Genomic DNA, 24423 nt, shown 5'->3' on the forward strand with positions numbered 1-24423 from the left:
GGAGAGTGCCCCCTGGTGGCAGCAAGGAGATACTTGTTGACATTAGGAAATGTCACTTTTGCTACTCTCATATCCACTGTGACAAGGTTTTACGAACAAGATTTCATTTAACCCTAATTAAATACAAAAAAAAAAACATTTTACCCTTTAAAATACGAAATTTTAATCAAGCAGCCCAACAAATTGGTGGCCTTTCTCTGCAGGTTTAAAATTTGCTTGCAAAAGTTTGCAGAAAAAGATTTTAAATTTGTCACACTGTCATGCTGTCTGTCATGCCTGCATTGCAAAAAAACTACAGTAATGACTTGATCTTTTGCAATGGACAAAAATGATCAAACTTTCAGATATATAATTTTATAGTCACAAACATAATATTTCTAGACAGCATTTGTGGTGTTTTTTATTGCACAGTAGCATGCTTTTTAATTTTGTTGCTACCACTCAATAGGGATGTTTTTATTTTGAGAAATTTCAGCTTAAAAAAAAACAGTATTCTGTAAAGTTCACAACATCCTTCCATTGAAAAAATCATGTAATTACCACAAATCATCATAAATAACTGACACATAAACAGACATACATTACTGAATGGCTTGTATGAGCCTTGCTTTTAGTTCCTGCAGAACTTGTGCATTTCGTTATACTGTGGGCATTGCCTCAGCTCAAAAAGTAAAAATTAATAAAAATCTATCTAAAGATGATTGCCTGTTGACAAAATATACATTTAAATACCATATGATGTATCCCACATTATTTGAACTAAAATGCTAAAAATACAGCATTTCAATTCACATTGCAATGACAATAAACACGCAGGCACACACACACACACACACATGCACACTAACGTACACACTATAACATCATGTATCTAATTAGCTGTCAGTCATAAAACATCAGATCACAAAAAAATGGCATCACATCAAGATTGCAAATATTATCCCACTTTAATAATGGCATCAAATGCCTATAACACATTTTGCTAAAGGTTTGTGTCCTTTGCAGTATTTCATCATAATAAAGTAAACTAAAAAAGATGTGTGTCCCGTGGACATCCCCAACCCCCTCAAAAAAATAAAAAGACAAAAATATATATCACTTTATATATCCCACATTATCTGAACTAAATACTGTAGAAAAAGCATTTCAGTTCACATTGCAATGAGCAGTGAATAACAAAAATTATGCACCTGCACACATAACTGAATCCTACAAAGTTTCAGTCACCTGTAGTATCACATTAGGAGTAAATAATTATTATCCCACTTCACTTGGTGTTTTGTTTTGTTTTGTTTTGTTTTGTTTTGTTTTAATGACAGTGAAAGGCACATTTTCTCCTTTTTTGGACAAAGGGTGAGCCAAACTGCTTCCTAGATTCAATAGCTTTTGTAATACCTTTTTTTTTAAACACATCAATGAAATACGATTTTCTGTCATCATTTTTGGTCATCTGTTGTATAGTGGATAGGATATCTAAAATTTCTTCACAATTTTTTTATGAAAATGAAAATGTCAGGATAAATTATTCTAAAGGGAAAAATAGTACTCATTTCAATTTCAACTGAATACTGGTGTCCTAATATTAATAAGTTGAATAAACTTTTTGTTTCTGTTTCCCATTTTAGTAATCTCCTTGTTCTCTGCAGTCTGGAGTACTCTCTAATTTCAAATTCTTTGCACCAAGTCAACAAAGAACTTGACAAGAAGTTTGACTGGTCACAAATAGTTCAGCCATCACAGTAATGAACATTTAGTATGAGGACATTAAGAACAAGTTGATCCATAGACTAAATATGGCTGACCCCACTTAAAAGCAGTGCCACTCAATCCCCTGATGGTCTCCCCACCTCCATGTGCACAGATGCTGCAGGTTTACATAATCTGTTTAATGGCACGTCATGTGGAGACCATCAGGACATTAAAAGGATAATAACTCTTTGTTTTGGCCAAAATTTTAATTTTCCTGGAGTAAACAACAATTTTCCCATACTTACAAATGGTTAATGAATTCAATTCTATCAAAGTTAGTCCCAGGTTTTTTTCTAAAAAGTTTGGTTTTTTGTAATAATCTCTTAAGAGATTATAACTGAGCACAGCCATCAATGGAGGTCACGTGATCTGAAGACAAGCTCAGATATCAAAATAATAGCTATAACTGACGTTTTTGTGGTAAAACAGAATATATTATATTTCTATGAGTTGTTCACAATGTTTTTATTGTGATATATAGATCCCATACTAAGATATATTTTCTTTTTTAGTGGCACTGCTCTTAAGTGGGGTCAGCCGTATTTAGTCTGTACCCTCTACCAGAGCAACTGATAGATTTTTTGACAGATATTCACAGATAAGTCTCTAGCTAGATAGATGGTCATTTTGGTCTGAAGTCACCCTGTTGAGAAATCCCATGTGGAAACAATTATCTCTGCACGCGAACCAAAGGCTTTGTACTTGCTCTGCATGAGCTGAGCTTCACAACGATGTTATAACTGCTCGTTACACAACCAGTCTAAGGCTTTTTTATCTGTCACAGAAGAGCAAGTGATTAAAGTCAGAGCAATTAACTGTCTTGATTGCTGTCACACAGACTTTGACTGGACCTGCTAAGTGGCAGTGCCTGAGCAATTATGCAAACAATTACCAGCCATGTAATCAGCTTTGAGATTTCTTAACAGGGTGACTTCAGACCAAAATGACCATCTATCTAGCTAGAGACATATCTGTGAATATCTGTGAAAAATCTATCAGTCGCCCTGGTAGAGGGTATTTAGTCTGCGGGTCAGTTACTCCGTGGATCCTCTGTTCTGAATACACTATGTATTGCCAACATATTACTGGGAATTGTCATCATCTAGAGCTCTTTCCAGTTTTTCCCAATCATGGGCACTCACCATACAACATGCATTAACATCACTTAGTTTTGGTGGTACATCACTCTTGTTGGCATTTTCTCTACAAATCGGAATTACAAAAGAATTCTTTCCCGAGAAAAGTTTGTGACCAATAGCATGATTCACTTCATAATTATACCATCCGTCTTCCGGTTCGCTGCCTGAAATTATAACTAACACTTTAAAGCTATTTTCAATGCTTTCCAATATAGAATCAGTAATGGTTGTACCTGGAATAAAATCTCTCTCTTTGACACAACCCTTAAAACCTTTCGTGCCCTCTAGAGTAGTTAATAAATGGTAAGACACCCAGTCTGAGTCTTCTTTTTCTGAGTAAATAACATAAAAATCATACAGCTTTCCTTTCTTGTTTTTAGCATTGCAGGGAGGTGGAGGGATTGATTCTAAAGTGGAATCACAACGTTCAAATTTCTTGTTTTTTAAGTCTTTTTGTAACACATTTTCTTCAAAATCTGTCATTGTCGCAGCATCTTTGGTTTTCTTGTCCTCTGTGCTTGGGGTAGGAGCAGAACTTGACTCCTCACTGGAAGATGGCAGAGCAGGTGTGGGAGGGTGGTCCTGTTCACATGGCACCACTTGTTGGCTTTCACTGCTCCTCTCTGTTCCTTCTGCATTTTCAGTGTCTTCTGTGGTTTTGGCCACCCTGTCAGTCTACAGTAAAAAAAAGAAAAAAAATAGTTACTTAAACCTAAATCCAGATATTTGGGTGTTGTTTTTTAACCTCTAGCACAACCTACCTCCCCAACACACACACACACACGTATGCACAAATATATACACACAAACACAAACACACACACAGAGGAAGAGCTGTGAACTTTTGGCTTTTGTGTTTTCAAGATTGTTTGAAAAGTCTGGCTGTCATCTCTATGAACTGGAAGTACCTGTCGAACTGCTGTGGTGGATTCTATAAAATATGTATGTATGTGAGGGAAAGGCCACTTTTTAGAGTACTTGAAAAGGCACAGGAAAAACTAATGTCATACTATAGTACCTAGGAAAGAATTGCCTTCCCTGCACTGTAGTTACTGTTACAGTAACAGATAACATGACAGATTCCTGCTCAGAGGAGTTGGTGAAATAAACCATGATTTTGTCAGGATATGAAATCATTCTTGTACAGAATCAAACACAACTAACACATGTAAGTTACATTACCATTGCCTTTCTCTCGAATTCTTCATCAACCTCAGCAAGTTTCCTTACATATCCTAAGAAGAACTCCTTTAGATTACTACCACCACGTAATACCTGAAATTGCAAGATTTGACTAATATTCTACATGTACTTTATTATTCATTCCAAGTAATAGCTCATGAACTCCACCCCCCTTTATTTTTACCGTTTTTTTTTTTCCTGGAAACAGTACATAATTGTCAGAAATATAAAATTTATACAATTTAGTAACACTGTTTGAATTTAATAAGAAATTACCAAAAAGATGACAGCTACGAAGTATACCTGTTAAACTGTTATTTTATACATGTGTAAATGACTGGATCTGGTATCTATTACATGTATTGTATAATCTTTTATTCTCACTGAGCACATTCAGAACAGGTGATCCTTGGACTAACTGATCCACGGCCAAATTAAAATATGGCTGATCACACTTAAAAGCTAGCTGCTTAATTCCCTGATGGTCTCTCTGCCTCCACACTCACCATTTAATCTCCGCTAGAGGTTTAATTGCTGGGGCCCCACAGCAACAGTATGTGTGGAGGCAGGGAGACCATCAGGGAATTATGTGGCTTGCTTTTAAGTGGGGCTGGGGTGGGGCTGACCATAATTACTTTGTGGATCTGTTAGACTGCGGATCAATTTGTTCTCAATGCATTCATTAACAGTAACATCAGCTTCCCAACTCGAGGATCAGAGGCAATATTGCCTCCGGATATTGTACCACCAGCTGGAGTAAGTGCATCTGTATGAAAAACCAAAAATAAAGGGATACCACCACCAGTCATGCTCTATAAAATGCAATAAACAATTAAGAGTTCTCAAAAAAAAAAAGGCGAAAAAACTTAACTGCAAAAATGGTCCAATCAAGCAGATTTTTGAATTGACACATATTTTCCTAACATTAATCACTCCCGTGATTTTCTAGACAATAGGCCTATTGTCTTTCCTTGAAATGTGTTATCAGTGTTGTATATACACTGACAAAAGAGAAAACATAGGGGCAACACTGGGCATATCTCTGCTAGTTTTGAAGATATGAGGGGCCAGAAAACATGCAAAGTGCAAGTCATCATAAAAAGTAGGTCAAAGGTCAATTTACAGGTCACAGATTGCCAGTATATGATTTCCTATTCAAGTTCAAAAGTAACTATGGGTGTATCTCTGCCAGTTTTGGAGATGTAAGGGCTGGAAATTTTGCAAAATTCAGTTCATGGTGAAAATTAGGTCAAAGGTCCATTTCAGGGTCACAGTTATATTGCTAGTACCATATATGACTTCCTATTCAAGTTCAATAGTACATGTAACTATGGGCGTATCTTTGCAAGTTTTGGAGTATTTCACATTTTATTTTCACCACTGAATATTGCAATGTTGTACTTTTTGATATAGCACATGTCCTTAACCATATTGAAAACAAAAAAAAATGGAAACCACTTCGGCTTTTGCACTAGGACAAGTTCTACAAAATGCAAAAAACAAAAGGTCTCTAGCATTTATGGTTCCAGAAATAAAGAGAGTTTTCAGTTTCGGTATCTAATGGCTGCTTCTCCTGTGAAAATGCACCAACTGACCCCGACTAAAACCATGAGTACCGCCAACGTACACGCTGGCGGTACTAATAAATAGGCACAAAATTATACTTTTCTCTACAGCAAACTCTTAGCCTACAAAGTAATTTTTTAAATGATTCAAAATATGAAACATCAAACGTGAAATAATATATATTAAAACATAATCGTTATATCATTATGTATTAGATCAAAAGATGATCAGTGTACATGACTCACTCGAGACAATATATTTCATACTTGCAGAGGAGGGGGCTTACTTACATCTGCCCCTGCTTCTGTTTGTGACATCTCAACATTGTGCATTTTGGAGGCAGCTTCATCCCCTAATACAGGAGCATCTGCCTGTACTTCACCAGGACCTGGCCTTGGTTGGTTAGTGCTGTTTTCATAATGTGCTAGTAAGTCACTCAAACCTTTCTTCAAACGGTCTGCTAGCTTCCTCTTGTTATTCTGCAAAAGATCACTGTACAAATCCACCATGACATCTGGACAGCCTACAAATTTGTCGTCTTTTGGATTCCAAAATCGCTGAATCTCTTTATCTAGGGTTTTCTGTTGAAATTTGTCACATCCTTCACTAAACCAATACTGAAGTTCTCCTCTTGTTTTCTTGCAAGCTGCTTTGGCTTTTGCATGTTCTGAGATGTTTTCTGATTGATTTACAGAATTATTTTCAGGACTCTTTGCCTCCTCAACATCAACATCTCTCAGCCTCTGCTTGTTTTTCTGGCACCATTGTGCAAGGATTTCAATCAGCCAGCGGAAGCTAAATATATGAATGCTTTTAGGCTTTTGGGTTTCTATAGCCTTCTTGAAACTTTCAACAGCACTCTTCTCTTGGTCAAAATCTCTTAAACACCGACCTCTTCTCTGGTGAATACTTGGATCCTTTTCTCCGTCCAAACTTTCCACAGCATGCTTAAAGTTTATAACTGCTTCTAACATCTGGTCCTCATCAATGACTTCTCTCCTTTCATTAATACCAAGAAAATGACTTATTTCAGCCAGATTAGCATAGATTTGTGGAGTTGGGTTCCTTTTGACAGCCTCTTTGTAATACCGTTGAGCAGTCGCCGCCATTGTTTTCTCTGGGAGCTGTCCCTTGCCCGTATTCACTTTGTTATACCACTGGCTTACATACGGGTATTTGAACATGTCACCCATAAGATGGTATGCAAACCAATTACTATCTCCATTATCCAATTTTATGGACTTCAAGAGAAGGGTCTTGGCTTTCTCAAAATCTGCAAAATCTTCATTCCTTTGGCTCAAAAATTTAGCATACCTGTTAAGAATGTCTGTTCTTTTAGGGGTATACTCTTTTGCCAAAATGAAGCAAATTTCAGGGTTATTGTAGTATTCCTGTAAGTGGTTTTTCTCCATGATATCAGTTATATCATGTTGCAGTTTCCCTTGTAGCTCAAAATCTATGTATGCACAGAACTTGTTGAAGCCTTCTTGAGATGCATGCTGTGGATGAGTATGATGATGAATTGTTTTTTCTGCTAAATTATGTGTAATGGTATTAGATTCTGTGTGTTTCTTGTTCTTTGACTTGTTTTCAATGAACACATTGCCCAAAACACAACCCAAGTGAAGCCAGCCTTGTGCTTTGTAATGGTTGTCTTTGCTTTTGGTCACCCTATGAAAAAGTTTAATGATTATTTCCAAGGCACTGTTTTTGTCCAAGTTTTTGTGTAATTTTTCCAAAACTGGTTGATTATGGTAAATTTGAGACAAATTGTGTGCAATAAAAAAACACCATTCAGTTCTTTCCACTTCATCGATTAAATCTCCTGCCTCTTGCCACGCCCGCATGTATGACTCGTGAGCTCGTGCACAATCTTTGCCGCGTTTTTCCTGCTTTGTTGTTACATGTACATCAAATGCAATCATGTAACCCTGCTCAAATAAACACCTCCCCCGTCGTTTTCTCTCTTCATCACTGGGTTCATCTCCACCCATCAACTCGTTTAACTTCTCCAGATAAAGTTCAGCTTTTGCGACACAGGAAAGTTCCCTGTAAACATACTCCAGGTTGGCTAAGGCATTCAAGTTTGCACTATCTTCTTCAAGAATGCTTTCAAAACTTCTAATACTTTCATTTGTTTTCCCATCTTGGTATTGAAGCACCCCCAGAAGGTTGAGCATAGCAAATTTATGTGGCCCTGTTTGTAGGGTTAACATATACTTCTGAATGGCTTTTTTGTATCTCATATGCTGTTTATTGGTCAGTGGACTAACCCTCAGACAAAGTTTTTCAAAACCTAAAACAAACAAACAAAAACATGCTGGTATATATTTGATATATCAAACTCAGCCTGGTTTTCTAACTCTGTCATCCCTAATATGGGCAAATAAATGTCAGGGTAGACATTGGTGCTGATATCATTAACTGGGGTAGCGCTAGCAATCTATTTCACTTAGCCATATCACCACTTTTTTGTCAATTTGTTATCAAAATGGTTATAATTTGGCTAAAACATGTCAAATCAAGCCCTTTTGCCCTTTTTCTTTAGCCAATTTCAGTCAGTTTTAGCATTTGGCTAAATTGGCGAGTGTTAGCGCTACCCCAGATTAAGACAAGGTGTACCAAGTATGTGCAGCTGTGTGGTACGGTAATGGCTAGATCATTTCAAGCAGGTTTTAAAGTAATAAAATCTTAATATTAGAACAAACCTACTGAATGGTGGTTAAAAGCAGACTACCCAATAGTTCTAATCTATACAGATAAGCAGCAAAATGCTTCATAGCTTCATGCTTCTAACGGTTCCAAAATTATATATATCTAAAAGAATTGATAATTTTTCTCCGGTTGAAATGTAGCTATTACAGTACAGTCGCAATCTGGGAGCCAGCGTTCTGTATCCAATGTTGGCCCACAAAGTGAGTTGGCAAAAAATAATAATAAAAAGTAATTTGATGCCGGTATACAGAATTTCCTTCCAGAAAAGTAGTCTCAGCAAATCAGTATCAATGTCAACCACCGACACTAATTAGTAATGCTGGGATGGAATGTGTAGAGTAAATCATGGTGCTAAGGACACATAGTCCAATCAAGGAGTTATAACTCCTTGGTCCAATCAACTCACTTTTGACACCTGTCATGGGATACAGAATCATTAAAAAAACTTTTGCTAAATGTGTGTGTGTGTGGGGGGGGGGGGGGGGGGGGGGGGGGCTATCTTGCTGGTACCACTGTCCACCTCAATCTAACCCTCTGCATCATCCCAGTGATGTCCAAAACTTTCTCACCACTAGCTGCCACATACGTACTGTACTGTAAACTCTCTAGCCTCAGCGGGCAACTACTAGTACTGTACATGTACATGTATACCCACTGAAGACATGCTCCACTGAGGACAGTAGCGTTTTGGGTTCTGTTGACAAAGTTTAAAATATCTAAACTGATTATGATCAACAATTACATTAAGTTACACAAGTGTGTTATTATTATACAAATTCATTTCGTGGGTTTTAGATTCATTCATAGGGACAGCATAGGGACAACACAGTAACAGGAAGCGGAAGGCAAAATGCTATTAAAGAGAAGACTACCACGGGATATGTCTTTACAATGCACCTGCTGCTGTAAACTAGTGGCACGACTTTGATTTTTTAGACTAATTACCTGCCCTGAGAGCTTTTTCTGGGAGCTTTTTCTGTTCAACAGGCATCGTTGAGGCCATATCTGGAGGGGATTTTTTTTGACTTTAGTCACTGGGCCTTAGTGAATTAGAGATCAGAAAAATGCCCCGGAATGTGCCACAAGAGGGTAATCATGTCGTAAGCTTGGACTCAAGTGTGCAGAAAAACTTTTGCACTAAAAACTCTACAAATAATGAAATACTATACAGTTATATAACTGTTCTGATTTTTAAAGATATTTTTAATATGTAAACCTTTCTACGCGAGCTGTGGGAACTTCCGGTTGGGATTTCCCCGACGGCAAACATACATGTAGAATGAATGCGATGATGATATGGAAAGTTCATTTTAAAATTATGTTTACCGTTTAGGTGGGATGCACACATTTTTGCAGACGGTAACTCTGTTTCCTTTAACATCAACTTGGTGTTGTTACTTGAATAGTAAATTCATAAAGAAGTCTAAATCGGTGTAAGACATATTTCTCTCCACCGTGCTTACCACACGTACACTACGGAGGGGAAGTGTTGGGCACTGTTGTACTCAGTAGTATTTCCCCCACTACCGATATAACTCTGTGGCATTCGATGTCTTTTCTAAATTAATTTACGTGGTGATTAGGAGCAATGTCTCTGCTACTCTAATAAATAAGTTTGGCAATTCATTTACTAATTTTAAAATATTTTTACAGGAAACTTAATGCCTTTCAAAAATCATGAGAGCCGAGGACATCACTGGGGGTGAACACATGCTGTAATCTCATTGGACAAAGAACTTGAAGGTTAAAAAAAAAGGTGAAACTATAAGGGATTCAATTTCCAAACTAATGTATTTGGATAGCAGAGACATTGCTCAAAGTCACCGCATAACTTATTTTTGATTAGCCCTAAAAATTAGAGGGTTTCAGGTTGGGGCAGGGGGGGAGGGGGACTGCTGCATGAGTACCGAGTTTTGAGTATGGTAAGATGTCAAACTATGATGATCAATCAACACAGTGGCTAATTTAAGTCAAAGCATTTTTACATTACAAATAATAATATAATGGTAATAATAACAATAGTTGTAATGGTTCAATTTCCAGTTTTGATCCTTGAGCATCCTCAGATGGTCCTATGATGATAAGTTTGATACATAAATGGTAGTCTTTGCTGCATTGTTTCAAGACCCTGTAGCACGCCAGTGTTCTAGTCATGAATGACAATACAATCCAGACACAAGAGCTCACCCTCATTCCAGGTAATGTAATATCCTATTTAGTTTTTTCCCATGGTTACTTTGCCTCAGCTTGTGCTTCAAACCCTCTAGGCTAAAAATATTCACATCCTGGGGAACTGTGTGTCCATTATGGTAAAATTCCTTAAAAAATTCTTTTGTCTGAGTCCACACACTAGTTTGATAGTTTTAGTCTTATTATTCCAGCTATATACAGGGGGTGCATGGACAGCACTACATCTGAAGCTGAGAGTAGCTCTTTGTCTTGTTTGTTAATAGAATAACCATGACAACCTGAGATATGATGTGCTTGAAGTACACATTAACAGTGAAAAGGTTTTCTTTAAAACTGCATCACTGAACATTGGCTGAAATCAGTTTAACTGAATGACACACCTCCTTCTGTTTCCACAGTACTCGTATAATAATCAGCCTTTCTGTATTTTACTTAATAGGAGGAGACATGTTACGTTAAAAACTTGAAAATTTTGTCGATCTTGAAAATGTATGAGGGTCAAGAATAAAAGCTGATAAAGATGAAAACCCGAAGGTCAGAGTTTTGAAAATTTTTGTCATACCCAGGAGTCGGGGGGGGGGGGGGGGGGAGGGTAAAAATTCGTTGGATTTACGGCATTAAAAATATGAATTATTTTTAATTTTCAAGTTTTTACCGTATACAGTTCAGCTGATTTCAGGCAATGTGAGTCCCTGCAGAGTTGGAGACCGTTCACATGCAAAATTTATTTTCTAAAAATCTATTTTCTATTCGCGGTATCTTGTGATCACGGTCTGTGCCCTGAATACCCTGCGGCGTAATTACTGGCAGCGCGGGCCAGTTACTTCCAAAGCTGTAATTAATTCTCGGCTGCCCTTGGAGTGATCACAAGATACCGCGAATAGAAAATAGATTTTTAGAAAATAGACTTTCTAGATGAATGGTTTCTTGGTTCCATCCACGTAGACTGATGGTGTCTGTGGGAATGGGGGGGGGGTCTCAGATCAAAAACAAAAGGTTCCATGCCTGTGGGAATCCAGCTCTTTATTTTGACAACACATTTCAGAGATGAATTATAGATTTGATGTGATTTTTTTGTTCTAGGATTTGAAAGCCTGGGTCTGCGTGTCAATCCACAAACAAACAAGTTACAAATAAAGTACAAGAAGGCAGTCCAGTTTGACATCTATAAACACCAGTCAGGACCTCACAGGAGTGCCCTCCTCAACCTCAGAGCCGTTTTTGAGTATCAAGATGGCGACATCTACAGGAGCATTGAACTGTTTGAAAAATCCTGCAAACTCGACCCGACCAACCTCAATGCTCTAGCAAGCTTGGAGTATGTTTATCGAGAAGTGGGTGTCTCTAAGAAGGCAGCAGAGTATGGAAAAAAACTAGAACAGTTGCAGGGAAACCCAACCTGCCGAGCCAGGTGTTTCTTTGAACAGGGTTACATGATAGCATTTGATGTTTTTGTTGAAGCTCAGGGTGTGACTGGGATCCAGGCCCATGCTTACTACTTGAAGGCATTGGAGATGGTACACAGAAAAGAAGCAGACATAGAACACAGGGAATTATTAGAATGGTGCTTTTATGTGGCACATAATTTAATCCACATTATTAAGACAGAGGCAGTTATGCACAGTAAGTCTGAGAAAAATAAGTTACACTGCCTTGCCCTAAAACTGTTCCATGCGGTCACGTTCACAAAGGATGATAATTACAAAGCACAAGCCTGGGCAAGTATTGCACATCTGCTGAGTAGTAGGTGCATTAGAATTGTATCTTCAAGCCAGGAGGTGCAAAATCATAATTCAAAGGGGAAGAAAAATCCCCAGAAGACTGAGCTTTCTCCAAGAAATGTATCACAGCAGCAATGTAAGTCTGTGAAGAGCCAGTTTAGCAAAGACCCAAATGCAACTGCAACAAAGTCAAATGTGAAGTCCAAGCCACTGAACAAGCAAAATAGTAAAGATAACATACAGATGAAATTCCTGGAGGAATTTTGTGAACAAGTTTACAGTAATGTTCTGGGTTTATCAGCTCAAGAACATCTGCCTGAAGAGAACAGAGCAGGTTCAGGACAGTCCTCAGAGCAAGCCACAGACACAGACAGGAGTAAAAACAAACGAGATAAACAAGAGGCTCAATCATCAGCTGTTCCAAAGAAGAAAAACCGCAGACAGCATGGTCATATTAAGGTCCCCCCTGGCTTAAAAGAACTGGGGTTGGTCAAAGCTCCTTACTTTGAGAACAAGGATGAGTTGTGCAAATGTGTTTCTGGATTCTTTGAGAAAGCTAAAAGTTATGCCCCGTGCTACACAAATATCCTCAACAGATATGCTCATTTTTTATGGCATATTGGCAAAGAAGATGAAGCTATGGAAATACACGAGGAGTCGATTGATATTGATAAGTGTGAGAGCAACTGGTTTGCCTTTAAATCCATGGGGGAAAATCTGAGAAAGAAATATAAGGATGAATGGTACGATAGAGTGCACCAAAAAAGTGATAAAAACCCAAGGATTGAATTAGCCTTTAAAGCAAAAGAGAAACTTGAAATTGCGGTTCAGCATAATCCTAATCCCCAGGACTATGCCTACTTGGCTGAAACTTGTCATTTTTTGGGCATAGACACAAATAGACAAGTGACAGATGAGAAAATGCTCCTGAAAGCACTTTACTATTTCAAGTATGCCACAAATAATTTACAAGGAGGAAGGATCCCAATGTTGCATCATTTGCTAGGGCTGTGCTTGCTTGATCTGGGGGAAAAAAGAAATGCTCTGGAATCCTTTAAGAATGCTTTGCAATGTCAGGAACCAAACAGCACTTTCACAATATCTTTCCGTTGCATGATGCTAGTACTTTTACAGATTTGCAAGAGTGCAAAGACAAAGAGCGATGATAGGACCTACCAAACTGCAGTACGAGAGCTGAGACACTGGATGATTGAAGGATGTCATCCTAACAGATATTTAGAGAAAGAATTGCTCAAAGAAATTTCAGAGTTGTGGGGTCCTAGAAAGGAACCATTTGAGCCTGATATATTGACTGAGATATGTGTTAAACTGAAGAATGGAAAACAAGAGGAACAAAATGTGTCTTCTTTGCTTGAAGGTGGACTTAAGTTGTGCATTGACAAGTATCCCAAGCAACCTGCCCCCACAGCAGGCTCTGAACCAGCAGAGAGAGATGATCTTCATGTTTCCCAGCTTAGGACTTGTTTGGAGAAAATACAGTTGGTAAGGGGAAAAAATTGCAGTGCATATTAGCTATTAAGTGATCTAAATTGTTACTTGTATTACCAATAATATTTTGAAACAAATAAGTATCCCTCATGTTCACTGTAGTGAAAAAAAAAGTACTCTGGCTCAGATTTTTTTTTTCAATTTTTCCGTGATTGTGTTTGGATTTCAAAATGACCTCTGCATTCAATGTGTTTTTTCATTGCAGTTAGTTTCAGTGTTCTTGATGTTTTTTTTTTTTACTTTACAGGCCCCAACCCCCAAAGCAGCCGAGCCAGTCAGTATGCCAGGGGCAGCTGTAGATGTCCCAGAAGTAGTGATGGGATCAAGTCAAACATCACAGGACGTACTGAAGGAAGCTACTTCAACCTCACAGTCCACCTATAGAGGTGTTGATGAAACCACCCTAGCTGAGTCACAGGTAGCTGTGTGTGTGCATGTGCTTGTGTGTGTACGCATGCATGTATGTGTCACTGTGAGAGCATGCATGCATGTGTGATATGTGTGTGTGTATGGGTGTGTGTGTTTGAGATAACCTTTAATATCTTTATAATAGAACATATTCGTCTATGGTAATTATTCATTCTTTTCATTGGGGGAACATTGTAAATTTTACAGATATTGCACTTTTCAAGTTATAATTTCTTAGATTAGAACTTTCCTGTTGAGCGGTAGCAACAAAATTAAAAATCAGGCTACTCTTTAAATTTATTCTGTGTAGTAATAGCACCAGAAATGCTATGTAGCAATGAATTTTTTGTGATTATAAAAATATTTATCCAAAAGTTTGATAATTTTGCCCATTGAAAAGATCATGTAATTATGATAGCACTTATTGCTCTGACATTTTTATTTTTCTTTTTGTTATGTTTATCTTTTTAAACTTTAGACTGTAGCATCTCAGTGAAATATATTATTATTATTCGCAGGCTCTACCCCAAGCTTTAGACCCTAACTCTGTGAAGACTTCCGTGGTCCAAGAAGAAGGCAGATCATTGGAAGAGAAAGGTGCAGGTATGTTGCCATCAGAGATGCCGCCTAATCTCTTGCCTCCAGACAGCAATGAAGATGACACATATAGACCAGCTTCAGCTCAATCTGAATACACATCTTCTTCAGTTCAAGTAGAGCCTCTCACTGACATTGTAAGGACTGGCGACCCAGAGGCACAGGATACTTTTCAACAGGAGAGAAGAGAAGCACGCAACGACACGCTCACTGCTGACAAACCTGCAAAATCTGAAGAAATACATGAAAAAAATGACAAAGAAATTCAGTGTGATATTTCAACAGAGCCCCCAAGTGACATGATGGGCCAAGTGCCCTCATCTCCCCCTCTGGCTTATTGCTTCGAGTCCAAACGAGCCAAAAACTTGAAAGGCATGGAGTATGATTTTTTTGTGATGTATTGTGACTCTGATGCAGACTTTGTCAGTTTTCACTTACTAACAACCTTAGAGAATTCAAAAGAGTTGAAAGGTTGCATAAAAGACAGGGACTTCATGCCTGGTCAGATAGTGTTGAACTGTGTGACAAACGCAATAAAAAATAGCTCAAAAGTCATCGCTGTTATTTCACATGCTTCAGTAAAGGATTCTGATTGGCTCTACGAGATATACTTAGCAATAAAGGAATATAACAAAAGAGGCAGTTTAGCTCTGCAGTCCTCCAAGCTACCCAGTTCTTATGTTATACCCATCTTGTGTGAGAATGAAGCAGGAGAATTACCCATAATGCCAGAAGTCTTTGAAGTCTTCGCAGCTGCTAAAGTTCCTTTTGACAGAAAAGATTGTAATTGGGACAAATTGGAAAAAGCTATTCGAGATGATGAATAAGTTTCTTTTTTATTGTGGGATTTATTAAATTGGATATTTGTTACAAGATATTGTATAGTTAGATTGACTTTAGAAAACAATGAATTTTACCCTTATTTTTGTGAATGATTGCTTAAGTAGTCAGATGAAATTCTAAAAATGATGCATTTAACTTTCATTTTCAGTTGTGATAAATAACTTATATATATCAGTAGTATTCCTTGTTAAATCATTTTCCCTCTCCCCCGACCAGCCACCTTTATATGATTCATTCCATCTTACAACACCATCTTATCAAGAAATATGTTAATCATCATAGGAAGTCATTCTCAGGGCTTGTAATTTATTCCAATCATCATCATCATCATCATCAGACCAGTGCCAGGGTATGGAGTTGGCCATGGAACTTTAGCAGACACCAGATATTTATTTACTCATGGTGGTTCTCGACTCTTCTACTGTAACAATGTACAATGACTCCATTTGGCTGAAAAAGGTTCCTCTTGTTGGTAATTTGTTCAGTTTTCTAAGTCTTCAGCACAAATATTTATACAGGAGCTTAATGTATATATTAATGTTCATTCTGCCATATAAAAATGTGTTCATTATTAAATTATTTTCAATTTTTAGACATCTCATTCAAATACACTGCAAAGAGCTGTGATCATTTGAAAATTACTTACTGGAATATTGAGACATAAATACAGACTACACGTCCAAGAGATGCAGTTTGATACCGTTAAAGTTACAGACACATCAGGAAAGAAAAGTAGGAAATCTGTCTTAGGTAATTTTTTGAAAGTTTTACTTTTTTTTTTATTTATTTAATTTTTGCACATATTAGCATTTTCAAGGTATGACTTTGAACTTCCATGGGCTTCAAGACCTTTGCCAGTCACATTTTCTGATTATTCATTACATTTTTATTTTATTATAAAAAATTGATGGTGATTATGCTGTTAAGCATTATGTAATATTGCACCAAAATGGAAGAAAACCCTGTTTTGGGCACTGCCCCCATAGTGACCATTAAAGAAAAAACAATTCTTTACTCTTGTTAAACTTACAGGAAAGAAACACTGTACTAAAATTGAGCCTGAGTTGGATAAGCCGTCTAATTGGCTTCTTTTTCTGGGAGTTATACATTTTTGTGAAATTTTTTTCTTTCACATATTGGCATGTTTATTGTGGGACTTAGAACTCCCATGGGCATGAAGCCCAGTGGTAATCAATTTTCTAAATGTCCATGTTATTAATATCAGATAATTAAAAATGGTGGTAATTATACAGTTAATCATTATGTAATATCGCATTAGAATTGACAAAAAAAAAATACTTTGTGCACTGCCACCACAAACGTTAAGAGAAGAACACCGTGTTACTTATTATTTTCTTAACTTACAAGAATAATTCTTAGGACTGGCATACAGCTCAAATTAGAAAACAAGGTCTGTTGGATTATCTTTTTTTATTGAATTCATGCAATTTTTTGTGAAAGTTTCATTTTTCTCATTCTGTCATTTTCTAAGTGTGAACTTAAATTGTTATCGGCCTGAAGCCTTACGCTTTTACTTTCAACAACACTAGGTGTGCATAATTTTAATTTTAAATTTTAAAAATTTAGATGCTGACTTTTCAGTTAAGTATAATATTGTATTATTCCATCAGAATTGACAGTATTCTACAATATTTTGTGCATTATTTTTTTCTGCTTTTTGTCTGTACATTTGGCAGCTTTGCTGTCTTGTTATCATATTGTATTGAGAAGTTAGATCAGGTCAGTTCAGAAGAACAACCAAGATCTTGGAAATTGTGCTATTTAATGTGGGATATTTTTGTATGTGAAGGTGCTACAACTTGAAATAAAAAGTTTGTTGATAAATTTTCTCTTAACATGTTTTATGTCATCCTTTAACTTGAGACTAATTTGCTTAGCGTTAACATCTTTTAGAGCGGATGACAATGTGAAATTTGAAGATATTAAGATAAGCAGGTTGGATAGAAAACGTACGTATACCGAGCTTTGTACGTTCATTTTATTGAAGTGTTACTATAACATTTTCTAATTCAACAAAATCTATAACATTTTCTAGCTAATTCAACGAAAGAGTAAAAATTTGTGAGCAACAACCATATTTCATCTGGAAAGTTTTGATTCATCTGCTTTCCGAGTGACTAATTTCGTAGCATCCAAATGTTAAGTTGACACAATGAGTCGCGCTGTGTTAGCGAGGGTGTTTTTACTGTAATATTTTAGGCAGAAGGATGGTGATTGCTCGGTTTTATCTAGTTTTGCTTATTTTACTGATTTTCTGTCTTGACAGGAGGGTACATGTACCCTTTCAGATATGGCAGGGGTGGGGGGGGCACAATATGGTAGTGACAGGGCGACGGCTGTGTATCCGACTGTTGTGTAGATGTCCGGGAAGTGAGGTCACCGTCAGGTCGGTGACGTCACCAGTCTGTATATAGCCATTAAAGGAAATAACCTGGTTAAAGCCCTCTCTTTGGATCCTGTTCAATCGTTTTGATGCGAGTGAACTTTGAGTTATGTTACTTGAAATATTAGACAACATCCGGGAAAGAGCTTAAATAGGCCTATGCCGTAAAATTTTTCTCTCTCTCTCTCCTAAATGTTTTATTTAATTTTATTTCTTGTCATCTAAAGACGTTATAAAGTAACTATAACACTGCCTTCCTACATTCAATCAAAAATTTATTTTCCTGATAAATGCAAAGAGCTGTGAATGGTAAATTGTGTCCTGGCCATTATTTTTCAACTGATATGGTAAACTTTTGAATAGCATATTGTTTGACATTTGAGATTTATTTCCAAAGTAAAGTAAAGAAAAGTAAAGAGTATACTACATTCCAACTTAGTAAAGGTGCTTTTCGCAAATTTTGGTAACTGAAGCGTACGTGTTTAAAATAGAGGATGATGTTAACTCACGTAGTTACAGGTATGACATGAATGGTTATAATAAAGTACAGGTACGTGTGTTTTGTGATACAATGACTGAGGAAAGAAGATTGATAAAGTTTAGCATATATAAATAGATAAAATAAAGTATAGCATATATAAATAGATAAAATACTGACTCTTCAAACATGCGCGTTTTTAGTGGCTTCAAATATTGTTCTTCATGCCATATTATACATGTTTGCATTAACTATCTGAATACATGCTGAACGCGTTGGCGGGAAATTATCTCATGAAATTAAACAGAAAAAAACGCAGATGACGTAAGTCTTCACAGAAAGTCATCTTAATGTCATCGCATTAATGCCATCTACACAGACGATCCCGTGGGGTCGACGAGGCGACCCATGAATAATATGGCGCCAGTGGTCTTCTCTCTTATCAGGAAAATGAAGGGATGATCCGCATTGAAGAGAGGGGGACTCATCATGGAGCGCACCGAGGCCACTGCAGCGGTGGCTGCCGCCGCCTCCGTCCCCTTCTCATCTACTGCAATAAAAGCCTCGTGAACAGCCGCTGAAATATAGAGACCATTCGCTTGGATGGCAATACCGGATAGATCAGCCCTGGAACGCTCGAAGACGTCCACCATCCCCATCTCGTTCAAGGGTCGCTTCAAGTTGACCTTCATATTCTTGAGAGTAAACTTGGGCAGATGCACGTCAAGAGTGATGTTTGTTAGTCCCGACAGAGCCTGGTTCACACCACCGGGTAAACTTAGTTTCTTCTCAACTTCCAGATAGTCATCGAACACCTCGGGCAGAATGATGAACATGCTGGCATCGCCGCTGTACGGTACCTCAAGTATCCTGCTGTTCAGCTCACGGCTAAATTTGTAATTAAAGCTTCCGCGTTGATACATCATCTTTGTACTTTTTTCGACAAACGGTCTGGACCCTGACACAGGCTGGTACCAGATTTTCAATTCAGTTGCTCTTTCGTCAAATTGCCGCTTCCAAGTGCCTTTGAAGTAAATAGCGTTGACGAGAACCATCACAGTGTTTTGGTTTATCAACGAGGGCGGAAGCAAGTTCTTGATCTTCGACTGGGTTTGCTCCTCTACAAATCTGTTGATGATGTTAGCGGCTGCAACGGGGTTCCGGAAATCCACTCCCCGAAGTGAAGCATTAAAGATGGACTCACAGAGCCGTAGATAAGTTGTACGGAACGAGTAAGACGGGTTTGCAAACAGCCTGTTGGCCGCCCGTAGTATGTATGTCCTTTCCTCACCGAACAAAATTCCGTTCAAGGCCTGGAGACCCGCGTTCTTTTCTGGCAAAGTCTTCAGCGAAAGCACGGTTTCCATTTCATCTTTTGTATTTCCATTTGCCCCTAAAGAAACCATAGACATAACGGTGGCAATACTCAGTGGACTAAAGAACAGGTTCTCTGCAGGTTTTTCTTTGGCCAGGGTGTCGAAGAGCTTGGAGGAAAATCTATTAAAGGCTTGAGCCGCGTCCCGCGCTTTGGTTAGACTTTGGGAAGTACCCATAGTTGGGAGATTACTTCCTGGTTGTTTCCTCAGTCCACTGAAGTCCAGACTAGGGCGGTAAGGTGTAGGACTTCCTGTGGTGGGTTGAACCGGCTTGTTGCCTGCTTGGCTGGAACCTTGGCCCGATGAGGACGAAGATGAAGACGAAGATGAAGACGAAGATGAAGACGAGAAGGTCTGGTCTACGTTGTCGCAGACGCTGTGGGCCGCCGCGCAGGTCGCCTGCGCCATTTGGCGGCAGACACTGGACACCGACCCCTGCCCGCTGGTCACTTTACTGACTAATACAAAACAACAGAGGGCGACGGGGAGCACCGCATGGACTGACCACATCTTTCCTAATTAAGGCACTGAAACGAGAAGGTGAAATATTAGAAATATTATGAAGGATGAATTTAATATACTGCATTTATTGTTTCTTATATCGCATTTTGAACTATCATACAGAAGAGCATTTTGGTTGTTGTTGTCGAATCATGTCATCTTTAAAGACAATGTTTCACGTAATGACCTTCAATACGTAGTCTCTTTGCCCGATCTCTTTAAGCCCCCATCCCCCAATTTCAACCCACCACAGAGCTATCGAGTCAGTGCCTCCCCCCATCCGACCCCACCACAAAACTCCCAAGCCAGTGACCCCCCCTCCGCCTCCACCACAGAACTACCAAGCCAGTGTCCCCCCCCCCCATCCACCCCCATCACAAAACTACCAAGCCAGTGCCCCCCCCCACCACAAAACTACCAAGCCAGTCCCCCCCCCCCCCCACCATACGCCCCCACCACAAAACTGCAAAGCTAGTGGCCTCCCCTCCCAGTCGTTCATTGTTACAGTCATATAAAAGAAGCCTTGCCTATTAGTCAGCTACGAAGCGGATTTGGATTTTTGATCATGAAAAGAGGTCAGACGAACATACAGCCATTGCAAGTGCTACGTTATAAAAAAAACGACTGCAGAGGCAGATGGTCTAAAAATTGGTATTTGAATGGTTTCTCTGGACATTTTATCCAATATATAGACCCGAGGTATTCCACCATTTGCAGTGGAATGAATTATATTTAAACGCGGCTTAATTACATTTAAAACAAGGATTATACAGCATCTGACTCGTGCACTGAAGGCTACAGTGTATGCCTCTGCATCAAGCAACTGTCAGTGTGTGAAATAAGACATTAAAAATCTTTGTTAAAAACCTAAACCTGTTGGCACATTCTGTACGACATCAGCCACACACCCCCCCCCCACTCCCCCACCCCCTCCCTCGATACCCAGTACGCCTACCTTGCTGTGGATAACCACACTACTGACTCGCTCAGCTTGTAGCAGTGTTCGCAGCACTGATATATATTGTGAGTTCAGGAGAACCAGTGAGATTTATAAGTATAAGCACACGAATTTTGTTGTCAACAGGATGCGTTTGTTCTGAGTGGTTTATAGTAACATTTCCTGTAAACCCGGATGTAGCGAAACCGACCACTCATGGTTACTATCCTATACACACAGAAGAAAGTGGCCTTCCAGAAAAATGTGAATATTGAGTCACTTTTGTGACGCACTTATTTTGTTTAATGTTTTGATAATTGCTTTGCATCACTTTACTTACTGAGTCTGTTCAATTCTTTCCATATAAGAGGAAAATATAGCATAAAGGAATAAAAACGAAAAAAATGGGGAAAGTCAAAATCATTTAATGTGCGTCATAGAAGTTAGTTAAATATTCACTTTAAAATTTTGTCGAATAACTCATAATATCCATACTCTACTCTATACCAGCAACTATCTGGGCGATGGCGGTATTTTTTTCCATAAATTCTCAGTTCAGAAATCTGCACATCAATTAATATGTAGAAGGCCCCGCAGCCCCAGTATTGAGGCCAGGCGGACTTACAGCACATGCTCCTCCGCCCACTGGTTTCTTCTCTTGTTTTGTCGGGTTGATTTTTTTTTTCTTGAGCGACTTCTAAAAATTAAAACAGGACGTCACTCATTGTTATGAATTTCTCAACATCACAGTTCAAATGAATCCGTCGTGATGCATTAAATAGAAGCTTATATCCTTTTGTACGCTTCTTAAATTATTTCCTTTTAGGGAGTGGTTAAAATCAAACACAACCCCACCTCCCTTTATCTAAGCCCATAAACCTAGAAATATTGTCTTAAACTTTTTTCTAGGTTTTATATGTACTTGATTTTATTTTACTCTGGTGAAAATTGTCTCCGCACGATCATCCTTTTTATGCCCAGACGATTCTTCTGTAAAGAAGAAAGGTCTCCTCCGCGCTCTAATCCAGAGCTATATTACCATGCTAATTATTCTGTGTTTGTGCGTTTTATCTTTTTATTTAAACGTTTTCATGTTAAACCATCTTTCACTTTTGTGTAATCCTTTGTTTCATTCATGCTGAAGCTAACATCAGTTAAAACCTTATAAAATCAAATTGATTTTTTTTCTTTTTTTTTTTTTTTTTGTATTTTTTAAAACCGCCAGCCTGTATAAAACTCCTTTGCCCGATTTCGCCACGCCTAAGCTAACAATAGAGAGTAAAATTATAAATATCTCAAGTACCCGGAGGTCCGGTCTGGAAAAGCTGATAGTCGTCGCTATTATTGGACCTACGCTTTCAGCGATACAGAACAACTGTATTGTGGCCTTTCAAATAAAAATACTTTCGGTATGTACGATTTCCTTTTTTGAATTACGTGTCAGAGTCACGGTCCATGAAAAAATGAAACAAATACCTTCGCAATTTTCTTGGTGTTTGCTACATTTTCATATTAAGTAAACAGTTTGATGTAAGTGTCTTGGCAATGAATTGTTCCACCCAGCCGAAAATAGATCCAGCTGCGCTTTATATAGATATATTTCAGAGAACCGTTTTGTTTCAAGGAGGCGTAATGTGAACAATCTCAGTATAAACTAAGACACAGGAAACGTTTCGTACGTCTTTAAGCTTGGTATAAAACTTTGAGAGTGTGAGAACAATGGCTGTGATGTCACATCCGGGTATTAACGAGATCAATAAAGAATTCTTCTTTTTGAGATGGTAGACCTTAGTTTTAACGATGGGTCCAAGTTTGAATAGGATCGAAAGAACTGCCTTTGGATTAGAAAATGAATTCAGTGAATTAAAATTCGATCAAGGTTGTATGTCATTTCTTAAGTTGGGTGAACTGAAGAGGAAAAAAGTTTAGTTTTTCAGAATAAGAAACCCCTTTGCATGTGCGAGTTCTTGTTCACGGGCTTTCTTGTGCTTGTCAACATAGCGGTGTCTCTATTAATGCTGCCTGATAAACCAGATCTTTGTTTAGATGTCGAAGAACTGAACTAACAGTCCTTAATCACAACTGTGAAGATCCGTTATCTTCCCGCGTTACAACATACACCGATATATGCCTTAATTCTACTCAATGATGCATGGGAATTGTTAAGCTCCATGCCTGGGTAACATGTCGCTTATCCTTACATGAGTCAGTAGAATTTCGATCACCCGGAAAACATTTGAAAAATCTACAAAATCCGAATTTCTTCCGAAGAACTTCGAAGACAACTCCCCCCTCCCCTCCCCAAAGAATGGCATTCCTGTAATGTTGACTGAAGTCAGCTATCATTTGCTATGAAAGGCTGCTATTCTATACTTCAGGTTCAGGTTCTTACTATACTGTGTGTCTTTGGCTGCATTCACAACCAAACTTGATTCGCCGACTAACAGATCCGCGGATCAAATATGGCCGACCCACTTGAAAGTTTGGCGCGTAATCCCGAGCGAGGAATCTTTTTAGTGTCTGTTAGGGGATTATGTGACAAGCTTTCAAGTGGGTTAGTCATATTTGATCTGTTCGATGTGTTAGTCCGCGGACCAACATGTTCTGAATGCGTCCTTTATAACTAACTAAGCCGGCATCCTGGCTTATGATAGTTTTTTAGTTCTTTGAAAACTCCGAAGTGAAGAAATAACATAAAAATCACTGGTGCATTCGTGGGAGAGGGGATTCTACCTCTTTGCCCCCCCCCCCTCCCCACCGCATAGCAACCCCACAGTATCTATACAAATAAAGTCTGCGTGCCCGTAGGCAGGTGGGGTCTGGGGATCAAAAATCTATTGGTCGGAAATGATTAATTTTTAATCATTTTTTATGCAGGATCCAGGCCATTTCTCAATTTGGGTCAGGTAAAGGGGTAAAAAGGTTCTGTCTTTCAGAAAGAGAATCCCCTCCCTTTAAAAATGGTAGCTTGATTAGGGGATTAATATCTATCAAGGGTAAAGTTAACTCGATGCAACTTGTCATATTTGTCCTGCTGTGGCGCGTTTTCTGTTTTGCACTGTGATATTCCATCCGTTGATCTGCATATTTAATTTTCCGAGAAAATGG

The 24423-nt window shown here is 38.4% G+C and overlaps 3 protein-coding genes across 7 annotated transcripts; 1 reads left to right on the top strand and 2 right to left on the bottom strand.

Annotated features, from left to right (window-relative positions):
* Positions 1 to 396: 396 nt before the first annotated feature.
* Positions 397 to 9401, bottom strand: LOC106179500 (uncharacterized). The gene is made up of 4 exons (XM_087009495.1): positions 9297 to 9401; positions 5927 to 7932; positions 4071 to 4163; positions 397 to 3563 (listed from the first exon to the last, which is right to left on the bottom strand). Exons 1-4 carry the CDS (start codon positions 9352 to 9354, stop codon positions 2832 to 2834), a joined length of 2889 nt encoding a protein of 962 aa, XP_086865621.1. The 5' UTR covers positions 9355 to 9401; the 3' UTR covers positions 397 to 2831.
* LOC106156585 (uncharacterized) lies at positions 9276 to 17468 on the top strand. Of its 5 annotated transcripts, none has more exons than XM_087009492.1 (6): positions 9276 to 9440; positions 10005 to 10107; positions 10395 to 10549; positions 11625 to 13765; positions 14019 to 14189; positions 14698 to 17468. In XM_087009492.1, the coding sequence occupies exons 3-6, from the start codon at positions 10504 to 10506 to the stop codon at positions 15601 to 15603; spliced, it is 3264 nt and encodes a 1087-aa protein (XP_086865618.1). In that variant the 5' UTR covers positions 9276 to 9440; positions 10005 to 10107; positions 10395 to 10503; the 3' UTR covers positions 15604 to 17468. The 5 variants fall into 5 exon arrangements, with proteins under 5 accessions (XP_086865618.1, XP_086865616.1, XP_086865615.1 ...); XM_087009490.1 differs by lacking the exon at positions 9276 to 9440 and adding an exon at positions 9550 to 9710 and having other exon boundaries at positions 10005 to 10273; XM_087009489.1 differs by lacking the exon at positions 9276 to 9440 and adding an exon at positions 9550 to 9710.
* An 813-nt stretch (positions 17469 to 18281) lies between these two features.
* LOC106175396 (leukocyte elastase inhibitor) lies at positions 18282 to 21519 on the bottom strand. The gene is made up of 2 exons (XM_013557372.3): positions 21334 to 21519; positions 18282 to 20404 (listed from the first exon to the last, which is right to left on the bottom strand). The coding sequence occupies exon 2, from the start codon at positions 20385 to 20387 to the stop codon at positions 18873 to 18875; it is 1515 nt and encodes a 504-aa protein (XP_013412826.2). The 5' UTR covers positions 20388 to 20404; positions 21334 to 21519; the 3' UTR covers positions 18282 to 18872.
* Positions 21520 to 24423: the final 2904 nt, after the last annotated feature.

This window comes from Lingula anatina, chromosome 3 (assembly GCF_051362555.1).
Source record: "Lingula anatina isolate TDL-2025a chromosome 3, LinAna3.0, whole genome shotgun sequence".
Classification (NCBI taxonomy): Eukaryota; Metazoa; Brachiopoda; class Lingulata; order Lingulida; family Lingulidae; genus Lingula; species Lingula anatina.

What these genes read in the sequence shown, in the direction of transcription:
- LOC106179500 (XM_087009495.1), bottom strand. Translation starts at nt 9,354, where the DNA reads ATGGCCTCAACGATGCCTGTTGAACAGAAAAAGCTCCCAGAAAAAGCT. An exon ending in AGAAAAAGCTCTCAGGGCAG is followed by an intron (nt 7,933 to 9,296) that starts GTAATTAGTCTA and finishes TGTTTGTTTTAG; the next exon opens with GTTTTGAAAAACTTTGTCTG. An exon ending in AAACAGAAGCAGGGGCAGAT is followed by an intron (nt 4,164 to 5,926) that starts GTAAGTAAGCCC and finishes TTGCAATTTCAG; the next exon opens with GTATTACGTGGTGGTAGTAA.
- LOC106156585 (XM_087009492.1), top strand. Translation starts at nt 10,504, where the DNA reads ATGAATGACAATACAATCCAGACACAAGAGCTCACCCTCATTCCAG. An exon ending in AGAGCTCACCCTCATTCCAG is followed by an intron (nt 10,550 to 11,624) that starts GTAATGTAATAT and finishes TTTTTGTTCTAG; the next exon opens with GATTTGAAAGCCTGGGTCTG. An exon ending in CCACCCTAGCTGAGTCACAG is followed by an intron (nt 14,190 to 14,697) that starts GTAGCTGTGTGT and finishes TATTATTCGCAG; the next exon opens with GCTCTACCCCAAGCTTTAGA.
- LOC106175396 (XM_013557372.3), bottom strand. Translation starts at nt 20,387, where the DNA reads ATGTGGTCAGTCCATGCGGTGCTCCCCGTCGCCCTCTGTTGTTTTGTA.